Consider the following 15242-nt stretch of genomic DNA (forward strand, 5'->3'; position numbering starts at 1 on the left):
ACCGTCGCAAATGCACTACTACAAGTACAAATACTAAACATGATCATCATCATAATTGTAATAGTTATTGCAATATTTTAAAAGGCTAAGGTGATGGTCTATTAACACTTATTTCTGCAGCCAGTATGTTTATTGATATTGCAGTTTCAACTTATCATTATTATTATTACCACCACCGCCACCACTACTACTACTGCTACTACTAGTAGTGCTGCATGAACTACTTAGCAGTAACAAATTCAGCACATTCAGTCTGTTTATAAAATAATGACTTGATAGAGTAGTGACACCTGGTGGTCAACTAGTAATTAACATTTGTAAAAGTGATTCAACTTCAACCTTTTCAAGAAAGCTGCTTTGGTCACTAACTTCTGTTTTACCTTTACCTTTTACCTGTCAGTACCCCATGACATGACCTAATGCTCATTTGGTTATGCACATTAGTGATGATCGGTGTATTTTTAGAGATTAAGATTCTACATACTCTATAACCAATTTATAACAGATGAAACATTGTTATTGATCAAATGATCGATCAGTTTAAATGAATAAAATAACGCATACATGTTAACGTATAACTAATGATGATAAAGTATACTAATACGACAATTTTACAATGACTTCGCTGCATATGAGTACATTTTTCTCATAACGTGTCTCTACTTCTACTTAAGTAAGATTTTGAATTAAGGACTTTTATTCACAATAACATATTTTTTATACTACATTGCGACTTTTACTTAACTAAAAACGCTGTTAAATCCACAGCAGCTCAGGCATTGTCCATAAAGGCCGTTACTGAAACTCAATGCCTTCGCCACCCAAAGCAATGCCTTCGCCACCCAAAGCAAAAAAATATCTCTTGTCGAGCAACCTTTTATTTTGAAGTCTCCGCCTTGATTTCCGGTGCTGGCCTCTATTGGACTCGGTTCCAGTACATATTTTCTGGTCTATCTCCACCGCTTGGAGTGCTGTTACATATCATAACCTTGAGTTGTTACACTTTTGTTACTCTGCCCGACGCTAACATGTCTTCAGCCGCGGACTACCCTTTTGTAGCCCCGCAGCTACGCAGTTAGCTCCGTGTGGCCGCTAATGAGAGCAACCGGCGGGCTACACGTCGTCCACGGAATGCCGCGGAGGAAGAAAAACGGCCAGAGCCCGGCCAGAGTCCCCAGCGGGCTGCCAGAGGGGGGGAGTTACCGACCACCTCAGGGATTTGACGGTGCAATGGCGAACAACCTTCCGTCCAGCACCTCGCTGCCCAGCTCCGTCCAGGAGAAAATCGTGAAGAGCATGCAGGAGATGTTCTCCCACCTGGACCCCGAAGTGATCTACATCGTGCTGTCCGAGTGTGATTTTAAAGGTAACTAACGTCAACACGGAAGTCGAGCCGTCCAGCCTGCTGAGTGACTCCCGGGAATGATGTGGTGTAACTTTGCTAACCAGTTAGCTGAGTAGCTTATTAGCAGGGTATTTCTGACAGTGTTGGAGCGTTTTTTACTACACGAGGTGACTTTACAGTGGAGGTCTCATGAATACTCGTGACAGTATCAGCAGTAAGTTAAAACGTCGTGTGTTTTTTGGTTCACCGACGTACGCATCTTCTCCCACCTGTTGTACCTGTTTAGATGAACTGCTTTGGTTGTGTGTCATTCCCCAATACACACGGATGACAAATGCTGTTTGTGCGTTGTGAGACAGTGACTTTAAGTCTACTTACAGAGCACCAGGAAGGGTCACCAAGTGAACCCCAAGTCAGTAAAGCACAATGAAAATAAATGACAAACAAGACCAAACACTGGTTTATTGCCAACATTGCTGCCTGATGTGAGAGTAAAAGGCTGGTCCAGATCCGGGGGGACAATAGCAATGGGTACAGTCCCAGTCACTAAGCCAGGGTCAGATGAACTGTCCTGCCTGAACAGGCTGGAGTTCAGAAAATTACACCCCCCAAAATCTACCTCTTCACATGAGACACCTGCACTGCACCAATCTTCACTGTCACAGTTACTGTTTAAAGAGCCCAATTTTGAGTTGTATCAGAATAATTCCCATGATGAAAAATGAAATTAACTTAAACATTTCTGCTATTTGAAAAACTTAAAAGCATTAGAAGCAGAGCTGTGCTAATTAGTTGATATTAAATGGCTGATTATTTTGATATTTAATTGATGAGTCTTTTTTTCTAGGAAAAAAATGTAAAACATCTGATTCCAGCTTCTTAAATGTTAATGTTTTCTGTTTTCGCTGCTCCTCTATTACAGTAAACTGAATGTCTTTGGGTTGTGGACAAAATAAGACATTTGAGGATGCCATCTTTGGATTTGGGAAACACTGATTGACATCTTTCACCATTTTCTGACATTTTCTGTACCGGACAATTAATTAGTTTATTGAGAAAATAATTGTCATATTAATCAATAATGGAAACAATAATTAGTTGCGACCCTAATTAGTAGCAGGACAGCCAGGTTCTGTAGCAGCACTTATCAAGAGGACACTCACATCTTTCCTATCACCACTTGTCCCCTTAGATTTTTAGATTTTGATGTAATGGTATTCATCACTGTCAGCTTTGCTGTGGTGTGGCTTATTTTGTTTATTCTTATTGTTAATGCATTTATGTTTTTACCACTTACTTGCATTGTTCTGTGTGAGGTCATCAACACAAATTCCCGACAATCCAGTATTGAAACATTGAATCATGAGTTGTAAACTTTGAATGTAGTACACTTGACTGACTCACTCTTCTCTGTTTCTTGGTGTCTGTGTTTTCTTCTTTTGTGTCTTAGTTGAAAATGCAATGGACTCTCTGTTGGAGCTGTCTGTGGCCGCTGAAGGAGCAGCCCCTGTACATTCTCCTGTCTCTGGCTTTGAGCGCACGGCTGCAGCCCTGCTCAGCCCACACCACTTTTCTGAACCAAGACCAGACTCCCCCAGACCACCCCAGCTGCCCTCCTCTCCTCCCTCCACCACACTCCTGACAGAAGAGCTGGACCTGCTAGTCGATCAGGAGCTAGAGACACTAACCACACAACAAGACATTAAGGAAGAGCGCCACAGCAGCCAATATTTGTCCTCTTTCCCTCCACCACCATTCCCACAGCAGGTCCTCCCCGAGCTGCTTCAGTCCAGCCTGCAGCCTGGACCTAGAGGGCCCTCTGGTGGCCCGGTGGACCATATTTGTGGAGCTTCCCCTTCACTCAACCAGCTCGGCGCCTGGGACAGGAACGCTGCTGAGGAGCAGCAGTCAATGGTGGATTTCACACATCTGATGGCAGAGACACCTGCAGACAAGCCAAAACCTCCTTTGGACCTGGCAGCTTCAGGGCGTCCCTCGGCTTTCCAGGTGTATAAAAAGCAGGACCCATCACACACTCTTTCAGACAAGGCTGGAGTCGTCCCCTCTGAAGCGATAGTTGGAGGGGCACGATCTAAGGTGAATATGTTGAATCAGGAGCCGCTTGGCTTCATGCCATCACACTGGAACCTGGATGCACCAGAGTTTTCTCCCTGTATCCAGGGAAACCAGAGGCCAGCATTCATTACCCCTGTGGCTCAAATGCCATCCACCTGGCCCAGCCAACCCAGGCAAGCTTCTCCCTGGCTGGGTCAGGGCCCCGTCAGTCAAGCGCCTCTCAAACCTTCTGCGACTATTCCGAAGTCCTGGGCCCTGCCTGCCCCGCAACCCCCTGCGCAGCACAGCAGGCTCCGCCTGGAAGGGAAAGTCCTTGTGCTGCTACGTGGTGCTCCAGGATCTGGCAAGTCAACCTTGGCAAGGTAAGAATGTTGGGATTTTTACCAAGCCAAGAATTCACAGACACGCTTCATAACAAGGTTGTTCCCTCTTGTTTTGCTGGCTTCAACCTTTGGTAGTCATTTTAAAGGTTTGTTTGGTCAGGAACCTCTTACCTCTGTGAGGGGCCTCAGGTCCTTAGAGCGAAGGCTTAAGGCTGTGCCAAGATCAAGGCTGAAAACTAAAGCTGATAATGCTTTGGTCGTTGGTGACATAGCTCTGAAACTGCCTCCTGGAAAGTCTGAGAGATGCTGAATGAGTGCACTTGTTTGAAAAGAGCCTTAAAAGCATGTTATTTTCCTTTGGCTTTTCCTTGATTTTCTTTGTCTCTTCTAACATATTGTGGTTTTCAGGTTTTTATTGTTATTCTCTGCCTTTAGGTGGGTGTGTCCCTTTGACCTTGTGTTTGCCAACTTGCTTGCGTAAAAAGCATCTGGATATTAAAAAAGGCATAAATGAGGGGAAAAAGACATATTTGAGGAAAGATGTTGCACAGACTGAGTAATGTTAAACACTGGTAAACAATTTCCAGTTTTACATGTTTATTGGATTAGCCTTGTGCCTACATGTATCTATTTTTGCAAAACTGAAAGTTTTACTCATTAGAGGTAGTTGATGAAATAAAAAACATCATTTAAGCCAGTGATTCACTTCATTTTTAACGGTGATCGACCTCAATAGGAGCTTTGAATTAAAAAAAAAAAAGACAGTCGGTTCAGCCCTCCTTGCAACCTCTGTGTGTAGCACTGTACCCCCTATTGAAGTCAGGGCAATGATTTGCTAAACTACCTGACAAGATCAAGATCTAAATGTAAAATAGATCAGATGTGTCATCGGTGAGATTATTAACCACAAAACCTTTAGCAGCCACTGTTAAACTCGTGGACTTTTACTGCAGCATATCACAGCCTGTGTTACATCACTTGGAAGGGGTGTGTGTGTGTGTGTGTGTGTGTGTGTGTGTGTGTGTGTGTGTGTGTGTGTGTGTGTGTGTGTGTGTGTGTGTGTGTGTGTGTGTGTGTGTGTGTGTGTGTGTGTGTGTGTGTGTGTGTGTGTGTGTTATTCATGTTGTGGGCATATACAGTAAATCTGTTTACACAGTCACATCGTGGGGAGACAAAAGCAAATCCCCGTAACGTAAGTCATTGAATGTTAGAGTGAAGACTTGGATTAAGGTTACATTTTGGTCAGTGGTCATAGTCATGGATTGGGTCTCCAGGAAATTAATGCAAGTCAGTGTAATGTCCTCTGAAGTGATGGAACATTGTATGTGTGTCTGCAGAGCTTTGGTCGAACACAACCCAGGTGGAGTTAAACTGTCCACTGATGACTATTTTACCCTCCATGGAAACTATCAGTTTGACCCCACTGCTCTGGGGGAGGCCCACGCGTGGAACCATAAACGGGGTAAACAACACACACAGTTTTGATAAGAAGTGATGCAACAGTAGTAAAATCTTTGTGACTTGAAGCTTCTTTTTTTATCTATGTGATTGATTGCCATTGTTTCCCTCTTAAGTGTTTTGTTTTTGTTTTACCCCATTTGCATTAAAAAGACATTGTTTGTTTCTCTTGTTGTTTCTCTCTTGTGCTAACTTTGTTCAATAGCCAAGGAGGCATTTGAAAGGGGCGCTAACCCCATCATCATTGACAACACCAACATGCAGGGCTGGGAGATGAGACCTTACGTGGTTCAGGTCAGTCAGCTTGCCTGCAATACATAAAGCATGGTGACAGATCTCAGTTGGTGGACGCATTCTGCTGTAGCCCTAATCCCCCTGAAGAAGAGGTTCATAAAACCCCACTTAAATGACATCTAATGCATGACGATGTAAATGGGTTAGGCTTGAGCCACGGTGGGTCTGCTATCTGTCCTAGGCACTGAAACATGGATACAAGGTGCTGTTTCGAGAGCCAGACACTTGGTGGAAGAACAAGCCCAGAGAGCTGCAGAGGTGAGAGAGAGAGAGGAATCACTGTAGCTTCTGTGTTTAATGTAGAATGTCAACTTCATCATTTTATGCATAGAAAGAGCAAAATGCTGTTGGAGACGATTTCTTACATTCCAGTGTTGTGTCTTGTATCTGTTTTTTGTGTGTTTGTATGTATGTATAGACGGACCACACACAATGTGCAAATGGAAACAATCCGCCGCATGCTTAATGGGTATGAGCGCTTCGTCACAGTCCAGTCCATCATGGGTTCACAGATGCCTGAGTTTAAGCAGCGCCGCCTTCTGGAGAACACAAGTTCACAGTGAGTGCTGCTGATTTGCTTTAACTCGCCTCTGTCGCATTTCATTTGGGTAAAGAAGACCCTGTTATGACGCACATAACTGAGAAAAACATCTGATTATGTTCCATGTGGACCACATGGTTACTTGAACCACACTTAATTCAAACCGCAGATGTGCATGATATTTTAAGACACTGTCAGTGTGGAATATGCAAAACAACCAAGCTACACAACATGTTGATATGTGGACAAGGATTATTCATATGAACTTAACTATGATGGCATGTTTTACCGCTGAAAGTACTGACATCAAAAGAGAAATTCTGCTGTTTTTAAAGGTAACATTTTCACAAGGTTTAATATTATTTAGTATAAATAGAAATGCCTCATTGTAGTTACAATATAGTAATCTATACATTCATGTACACCTAATGAAAATGAATCATCCAAATCATTGAGCTGAATCAGGCTAATGTGGCTATTGTGCACCCATCATATGTTAATAGTACCATTTGTATGTCTCTCGTTGTCTCTAGGCCAGTGTCTTCTGAAGCAACTTGTCCTGACCTTGTAGGTCAGCCTGGATTGACTGAGGAATGCAAGAAATCCCGCCCTCAGCTGTTTTCCTCCCTCCCCGATGTGTCATCTATTGGTCGTTCTAGTGAGGTGGGAATTCAGGAGGATGACGCCCACAAATCTACAGAGTCCCTCAATTTCCAGCCTGCTGGAAGACTCACGGAAAACCCCGAAATGTCCGTCTGGGACAATGACATGGATTTGGGGGAATTAGATTCTGAGTTGGACGCCCAGTTAAAGCTGAATCAGTCAATCATTGGGGATCAGACCATCCCTGACTGTATTGTGGAATCTGTGATGAACGAGGAACAACGTGCAAATGAGCTACCTGTGGCTTTCTCTGAAGCTATTGGACAAAGAGTGAGGAGAGAAAGGCCAAGCAGGAGGTCTGGTTTTGACAAGCTGGAGCCTGCAGATCTGGTGAAAGATACTAACCAATCAGACATCGCAGCAAACGAAAAAGAAAAGACGAAGGAAGAGGAAGCAGAAGACACGGTGAGGGATAGAGACAAGGGAATACCTAAGATGTTGGATTTTGTCGGAGATTGGCCCTCTGAAGGGTCCCTGGAGCAGCGACAGGTGAGGAGAAGAAAAAGTCATAAAGAAGGAAATGGGGAGGAAGACGACGATGTGTCTGGAGAAGCTAACGAACATAAAACAAAAATGCAGTCCGGGCGCAACGTAACAGAGTTTCAGAAGCTTCTTGACCTCATTCAGACGGGTGTAGCTGTCATTCAGACCAGCTCCTCCCATTCGTCCTCCCTTTCCCCAAGCTCTGGAGGGGAATTGGACGAAGACGGGGAAGATGGTGGCAGGTTTGAGGAATCCCATGGCAGTAGATCAAACGGTGAAGAGAGAGAAGTAAACATGAACAGGATGAACAGCAGCAGAGGTGAATTACCTGACTGTGTGTTAGACTGGAAGGCAGCTGACTCTTATAAGGTTAGAGAATGGGAAATTGATCATTTGGAGGCACTTAAACCTGAAAATGAAGCAAGTTGTGGCACAGGAGAGGATGATAATATGTTAGAGATTGGCAGAGAAACAGAATATGGGGATTTGAAATCAGCCAACCCAACAATTCCCCTCTCAGCTCCTTCTGCTGATTCATCAGTTATCTCCAAAACTGTAGAGGCAAACGTATCCCATGGTGCAGTGGGAAGCTGTAACATTGAAGGAGAGTGTGGTACTGGTCCTGCTGATGTGAGCACGAATGACTGCACAGACAATGGCAGAGAGACTAGAGTTGGGCCTGATGGCAGTCATGTTAGTGAGGTGTGTCAGAGTCCTGTGTGTGAGGGCTCTATGGAAACAGAAAGTGGTGCTTTCAGCGGAGGAAGTCAGGAGAAAAAGCATCGTCAGGGTCGTAGATCAGGGAAACAGTGCAAACTAGCCCTCACCTTTACCCAAAACTGTCCTGCTGCTTCACTGAACACTCTCGAATCATGTCCCAATACCACTGCCCAAAACATGAACAGTAGTCAGAATAGCATTAGCACAAATGTTGAACTTAACCTCAGTCCTAACTGCAACACCAACCTTCGCCTTGAACCAAATTTTGACCCATTCACTGAGTCCAAATCTGAGGTACACTTGCCCCCTTCCCCACTTCCTGTGGAAGGCTGCCCCACCCAAACAGAACCACAAGACTTTGCGTTCCTTTGGCGTCTGAATCGCCGAGACAGACCTGATGAAGCAGCCGTCACTGAGTACAGTAAGCCTAGTTACATCGCAGTCCTGTGTGGCGACTCTTCTCGCTTTGTGCCGGAGCTCTCCTCGGCCGTTTCTGCAGGGGTTGCAGTTCACCCCTCCAGCCACAGAGAGGTACCCTACCGCGTGTTGCATGAGAAAAGCACACAGGTGGAAGAGAAAGAGGTCGGGGCAGCTCAAGACCGCCTTGAGAGCCTGGGCATTCTCAGTCGCCATTTTAAACTGGTGAGTTTTGACACGTTGGAGGATCTGTATGACAAATGCCATCAGGACCTAGAATGGACCACCAACCTGCTGTTAGACTCTGGAGAGAGGTTCTTCAGAGATGAGGATGGCGAGAAAGAGGAGGAGGACCAGAATACATCCACTCTGTGTGGAGCTTTAGCCAAAGCTGTAGAAACCAGGTTATGTCTGAATGTGTTAGATGAGCATCACCCTGAAGACTGGCCCACTGGGTTTGAGGAGGGGCCTCAGCAGTCAACCTTTGAGACTGCTGGCGAGTCAGATGAGAGCCCCAGTAATGCCGATGTACAAAATTTGGGAGATGCAGCTGTTCCAATTATAAACAGACATCATCCGGATAAAGCCTCACACTTAGAAAAACCTCCTCAACCAGAACTTTGTTTTCCTCAAGTAGTGAACGAGGAAAAGAGATGTGGCGACACTGAACACAAAGTGGCATCAGAAGCTGACCTAGAAGGCGGCGCTTGGGGTGGAAGCTGTGATGATGGAGTAATAGTTGATGAGTCAGGAGCTGAGATTGCAGAGGACATTGTCAACCTGGATGAAGTCCAGCGGCTGCTAGATGAGTTGGAGAGAGAGGAAAGGCAGAAGGAGGAGGAGAGGATGAAAAGGAGTCACATGGAGGAGAGAAGGAATCGGCACCTGGACATTCAGAGTGTGGAGCTGAAACTACCCACCGAGGTGGCATTACAGCTAACAGAGCTGTTCGGTCCTGTTGGAGTAGACCCAGGTAACCAACACACCAGTGCCACACTGAAAATACCCTTTTTTAAACACTAAATTCAGAGCTCAAATGACAGTGCAGGCTTAAGGCTTCAGTATGCTTCAGATTGATTCGGTTGTATGATGTGTTGTCCAGGAAGAAGGATTGTTAGATTGTTTCGTAAAATTACAAAGAATTTTAATGAACTGCTGAACCAATAAAAATATTAATACTTAAGGGTATCTGTCCTCTCCGGTCCACAATATTTAGGTGCATGCTTCGCTGATGACTGTGCAGTACAGATGGACCTGAGCCTGGCGAAACTGCTCCATCAGAAGTGGAAGGAAACCATTCAGGTGAGCTATAATCGATATTTTATAGTAACAGCTTATCAAATGATGATGTGAAAGGGGTCCCTTACAGTGATGAAACTTTAGAGAATTATCATCTGAATGTGCAGCTCACTGAGTTTCAGCTCATTGTTCAGCTGTCTGGTCCACGGCTCCACAGTTGTGGTTCACTGTCATCACTCTCACTGCATCATTTTCAGATTGTTTTCAGTGAAAAAGCTCTAAAAACTCACTGTGCACTACCTGCTCAGTACCAAACTGCAGAAAGATACAGTTAGCAACAAGAACTCAACTAAAGTGCCAGATATTTCCCTCAGCAGTTGATATAGACCAAAGACAGAGGAGAGAGAGATGGAATATTAGATTTACATTCAAGTGACCAGAAACACAACTCCAAATGAATGTTGCTCCATAACTGCTGGATGTGTAAATAAGCAACTATTTGCTAATCAGTTCAACAACTTAAAAAGATGATCATCTGTCAATGTTGTGTTCATGTGCTGCTGCCCCCAAGTGGCCAAAAGCTATCAGTTATTGCAGGTTTAATATCTGTCAGTGGTATTTTATGGGCATCAGTTCTGTCCGTGCAATTATAAATCTTATTCTCAGTCGCTCTCCATTCGCTAATTTGACTGTGAATGCTGTTTTACAGGAAAAGCAGAGACAAGCAACCCTTTCCTTTCATTTGCTTCAGGAAAGTAAGTTCACACACACACACTTAGACACAAACTTAAGATGCATGGAGTAATAAATGGAATAATAGCAGCACACATATGCTGAGCATATGTTGATAGATCATAAAATTGTGATGTTACCTCAAATCCGCTTGTTCACCGGGGCAGCTCCGCTCTGCGAATGTGACATAAAATCCTTTTGTTTCACAAACACTGAGTGCCGCCCTTTGGCTGTGTAGGTTCAGTACACTGGGGTGAGTCACAGGCGGCCAAAGCTGGGCCACAAGACTGGACACAACCAGCACCTTTCCTGATCAGTGCAGATGGCTACGCGTCGCTGGACAGCCAACCAGAGGCCTGGAATCAGATGCCGTTCATGGATCACTGGAATGTGTCCCGCCCACACATCTCTCTTAGAGATATTATAAAAGAGGAGCAGGCTTTGCAGGAGAATGTGGAAAAGGTAACACAAACACCCTCTGCACCGGCAGACTGGAGTATTTTCTGTCACGCAAACATCTTGAATAACATTATCTTGGTTTGTTTTAACTGCTTTTCAAACTCTCCTTCTTTCAGACCAGACAAAGTCGTGCAGAACTCGACCGGCGTGATGGAGCCACCCTGTTGAAAGAGAACCAGCTGTACTCCCTCTTCCCCAGCATTGACAGACATTTCCTCCAGGACATCTTCAGAGACCACAAGTAAGTGGAACAAAAACCAATTTTAGTCTCTATAGCTTATTTCCCTGTTCATGATATGTAACGCACACGTTTAAATTACATTAAGTCGTAAAGTTATGCAGAATTAGGAGCATGGCTGCTTTGAGCCAGCCACGAGTTTTGGGATTAGCAGTGAGTTTGAGCGAGTCAGGCACTGCCAAGATGGCAACGGCTGGAGTCACTGTCACTGAGCTTCACCATGGCTCTTCAGAAATCTGTGGGTGACATCACGGAGTCTGCATCCATGCTTTATACAGTCTATGCTCCTGATACACATGTGTGTGTTCACAGTTACAGCCTGACCCAGACAGAGCTGTTCCTTCGCTCTCTACTGGACGAGGAGCCAGTCAAGACAGTGGTCGCCCCAGAGGCGCCACAGTCTGACCACCACAGAGCGGCCAGCAGGGAGAGGGAGAAGGTATTCACAAACACATGCAGAGAAACAAACAAACAGCGGGACAGAACAAATGTATACATCTATTTCACATATATAACACAGACTCATGTATAATCTGTATGCTTTAAAGGAAACATCCTAGCCTCAGGGTCACTACAAACTGCATCTGCAACAGATGTTACTGATGACTTTTCCCACCCTTCATTAGCTAATCAGGCTGTATTACTCTGTCCCTATTTAATTTGTCAGAGGCAGAAGCCCCTAGAGTTGATCGTACCCAACTACCAGGATACAGAGGACCCAGAGTATGAGGACTTCAGGGCCGAGGCTAGCCTGCAGAGGAGACGACAGCTTGAGAGCTTCTCCAAGGCTGCTGAGGCCTTCAAGCAAGGACGCAAAGAGGTGGCCTCATTTTATGCACAGCAGGTGAGGAGCTGATGTTTGACTGCAATACTTTCCTTGGGAAGTATTTTGTAAGTATTTTTCTGTTGTGGGGTGATGTTTCTAGCTTTATTGTTTGTTTTGAAGGTGCCGCTTGTCTTTTATTAAGGAATTCTCAGTAAATGAATTTGTATCACCTCCTGCATAGGGACACCTCCATGGCAAGCGGATGCGTGAGGCCAATCACCGTGCAGCAGTTCAGATCTTTGAGAGGGTCAACTCATCGCTGCTGCCCAGTAACATCCTGGACCTCCATGGGCTGCATGTAGATGAGGCCCTGCAGCATCTTGCCCGGGTCTTACAGGACAAAACCACAGGTAATGGACAGTATCCTGTACTGTATGCACTAGGGATGTAACAACATATCGAATCTTGTGATATTGCGATAGAAATATGGCTGGCTTCTTTTCCAATCACACACTCTGGACTCAACATCGCTGAGGTTTTGAAATCTGCTGTTTCGGAGCAGGAGCTCCACATGAAGAATAAAAGCAATCAATGTTGCACGCAGGTTTTTCTGAAGCTGACCTCCAGGAAATATCATCAGTTCAAAATCATGTTAATAAGATCATGTTTTCTCATAAAAAAAATGTTAAAAGCCACGAAGGATCAAGCTGATAAAACAATGTTTACTGTGTTTTTACAACAGTTTCAGCGGTCTCTAGGACCCCAAACACAGGTGGGGGTTGTTAACTGTTTTGTGTTTTGTTCTTCTTTGGCTCCTTTCTGTGTAGACTGTGGGCAGGGTCTGTGTCGACCTCAGCTCTCTGTCATCACAGGAAGAGGGAACCACAGCCAGGGGGGCGTGGCCCGCATCCGCCCCGCCGTTATAGACTACCTCACCAACAAACACTACAGGTCCACACACACACACACACACACACACACACACACTAACAAATGCAAAGCCTATGCACAGCATACATAAAGCATCCTCACCCACCTTTTCTCCTATCTCTTTATCTCTCAGGTTCACTGAGCCAAAGCCAGGTCTCGTGTTAGTTTCTTTGAAGTGAAGAAGCTGTTTCAGGGGATTCAAGCTGCTATGGAGGACAACTCTCGCTCTCTCTTTCTACATCACAGAAGTACATACAGTATGGTACAATCTCTGCCTCCCTGTTTCTTCCATCTGTCTGCCCCCCCCATCCCTTTCTCCATCAGTCATATAGCTGCTGGACATTTAATTCAATCTCAAAATTGGTTAATTTGAGTTCAAATCTTAATCTTAATTCAGATCTTAATAAGAATAGTTTCTCTGTTGTGTTGCTGAAGGTCACTGCATTGGTGTCAAACATGACAAAGGTAAGCTAGAATGTATTTTATATTTTAAAATGTTTTATAGTGTGGCGCTTGGCTTTTTGACTTTTAAGGAGTATGGAACAGTCCCTCCACATTACATCAGGTGTTCCTTCAAACATTTACCAATCTGGAGACTGGTCTGAGACAAAATGTAAGGATTTTGTGACCTCTGAAGGGAATCATGATTGCACGTTGCTAGCTTGGAGCATGCTCTATATGATTTTAAGTGATATGGCATCCTTAACTTAAATACTTTATGTGACACTAATTCTGCGTTTCAGGGATTGTCCTTTGAGAAGTTATGACGAAAAGGAAGAGACGTTCTTTTTTTTTCTCTTGGTTGTGTTTTTACAGTGCCTCCTTCACTGCAAGGTAAACTTGAAACTGTTCAGGTGATCACAAGGCCGTCTTTTGAACACCCTCCACTCTGAGCTCTGTAGCAGTCAGTCTCCTTTGTCTTAGCAGCTGCCTCAGCAACTGCGTTCATTTACATTTAGGCTTAAGGCCGAGCCAGGCTTAGCTGCTAATATGTTGATATTCAAACTCAGGTAAAGATTTGACAATGTTAGGTTTTCTTTTCTTACGAGGCCAGTTGATTGTGTCCAGCCTGTTCCTGCTAGCTTTTTTTAACACATTGTGCCAAATTTTGTAGCAATCGTACTCCTCAGGTTGCTACACTAGTTTTGTAGGTTTCACTCCTTTTTCTATCTGTGTGTGATATTTTTAACCAAGTTGCAACAAACGTTGACATTTTCCTGATTGTACATAATGTGAAAACGTTAATTATAAAGAGAAATTTGTATTTTTTTTATTAATGTGTTCAAATGGTTTTGCAGAGAATATTGTGGAATAAAATCTTATATGTTTACAGTTTAAGACTTCAGATTTTCTCTGGTGTGAACGTAGCTTTGATAGTTATTGAGGAGCAATCCGTCATTTTTTTTACCATTTGAATTACAGGTTTTTTCACACACATAACACATAGCATAACATAACTTTCCTTGTCAACTTGAAGAAATCATGTTCTTAAAACAATAACTATCGTTTCATGTTGCTTCATGACCTCCCCAGCATGTATATGTGGACAGTTTTTGTATAAAGCCAAATTTAATCAATCTCACTTCAGGGCAAAAGTCTGACAGCATAGTTTGTGATTGGACTTAAGGGTTTTGGAAGCCCCTGTGAAAGACAGTCATTTAGAGATGACTTAATTGTCTCCATTTTACCAGGACTGCGGACTCAACAATTTGTGTTGTTGACTTTTATGCATTGTTCAAATGTAAATGAAAAAATGAAATGCAAAGCAATTTGTTGGCATCAGCTACAGTAAAGCATTGCAGAAAATTAGATGTTAACTCACAATATATTTGAAACATTGCTAATGGAAGAAAAACAAAGAACACATATGTGAAAGGCCGTTTAAAAGAAGGAAGGAATTTCTAGTGCTTTATAACACAAGTCAGCACAGCATCAGGAGCAATTTGGGGTTCAACATCTTACTGAAAGACTGCTTAAACAGGCAGGAACCGGGGATCGAATCCTCAACCTTCTGACGACCTCCTGAGCCCCAGTGAAGCATTGCTAAACGCTAATCTTCTAAAAACTCAGACTCATGATGTTACATGCAATGCAACAGAACTAAAGATATCCTCTTTTTTTTTTTATTCCACACAATCGTCTTTGTCAATAATGCCTGAATTACCCACAATGCAACTTGACTGGCAATAATTGGGTCATGCTAGTAGTGGCTAATGTAACCTGGAGAGGGGGGTGGAGAGGTCCGCTCAATGCCCCAGATGTTTTTGTTTGTTTTTCATTTTCAGGGTTGTAGTTCTCAACCTCAAGTTACGCTGACTAAAGTGACATAATCAATTTAGCAGCTTTCGCTCACCTCCCTCCAAAGCCACGAAACACTTTATACAACTTTTTAAAGAATACATTCAGTAGTCCTCCCCAAAAGCTGTGAGCAGACTTTGATGAGTAAAAGTGGTGCATTTTTCCATTTCAGAATATACGGTAGCTTTTGTACAAATGGCACAATAACAAAGCATCACATGCTCATGTTGTGTCACAATTGCAGGCTGCTGTAACTCAAG

The 15242-nt window shown here is 43.8% G+C and overlaps 1 protein-coding gene across 1 annotated transcript; it reads left to right on the forward strand.

Annotated features, from left to right (window-relative positions):
- Nucleotides 1–991: 991 nt before the first annotated feature.
- n4bp2 (NEDD4 binding protein 2) lies at nt 992–14022 on the forward strand. Its single transcript, XM_070985685.1, has 16 exons — nt 992–1366; nt 2796–3783; nt 5082–5206; nt 5408–5496; nt 5678–5754; nt 5915–6055; nt 6571–9293; nt 9537–9622; nt 10269–10314; nt 10530–10753; nt 10867–10991; nt 11301–11427; nt 11656–11832; nt 11996–12164; nt 12582–12705; nt 12818–14022. The coding sequence occupies exons 1-16, from the start codon at nt 1096–1098 to the stop codon at nt 12861–12863; spliced, it is 5538 nt and encodes a 1845-aa protein (XP_070841786.1). The 5' UTR covers nt 992–1095; the 3' UTR covers nt 12864–14022.
- Nucleotides 14023–15242: the final 1220 nt, after the last annotated feature.

The sequence above is a fragment of the Chaetodon trifascialis genome, chromosome 2, assembly GCF_039877785.1.
Source record: "Chaetodon trifascialis isolate fChaTrf1 chromosome 2, fChaTrf1.hap1, whole genome shotgun sequence".
Classification (NCBI taxonomy): Eukaryota; Metazoa; Chordata; class Actinopteri; order Chaetodontiformes; family Chaetodontidae; genus Chaetodon; species Chaetodon trifascialis.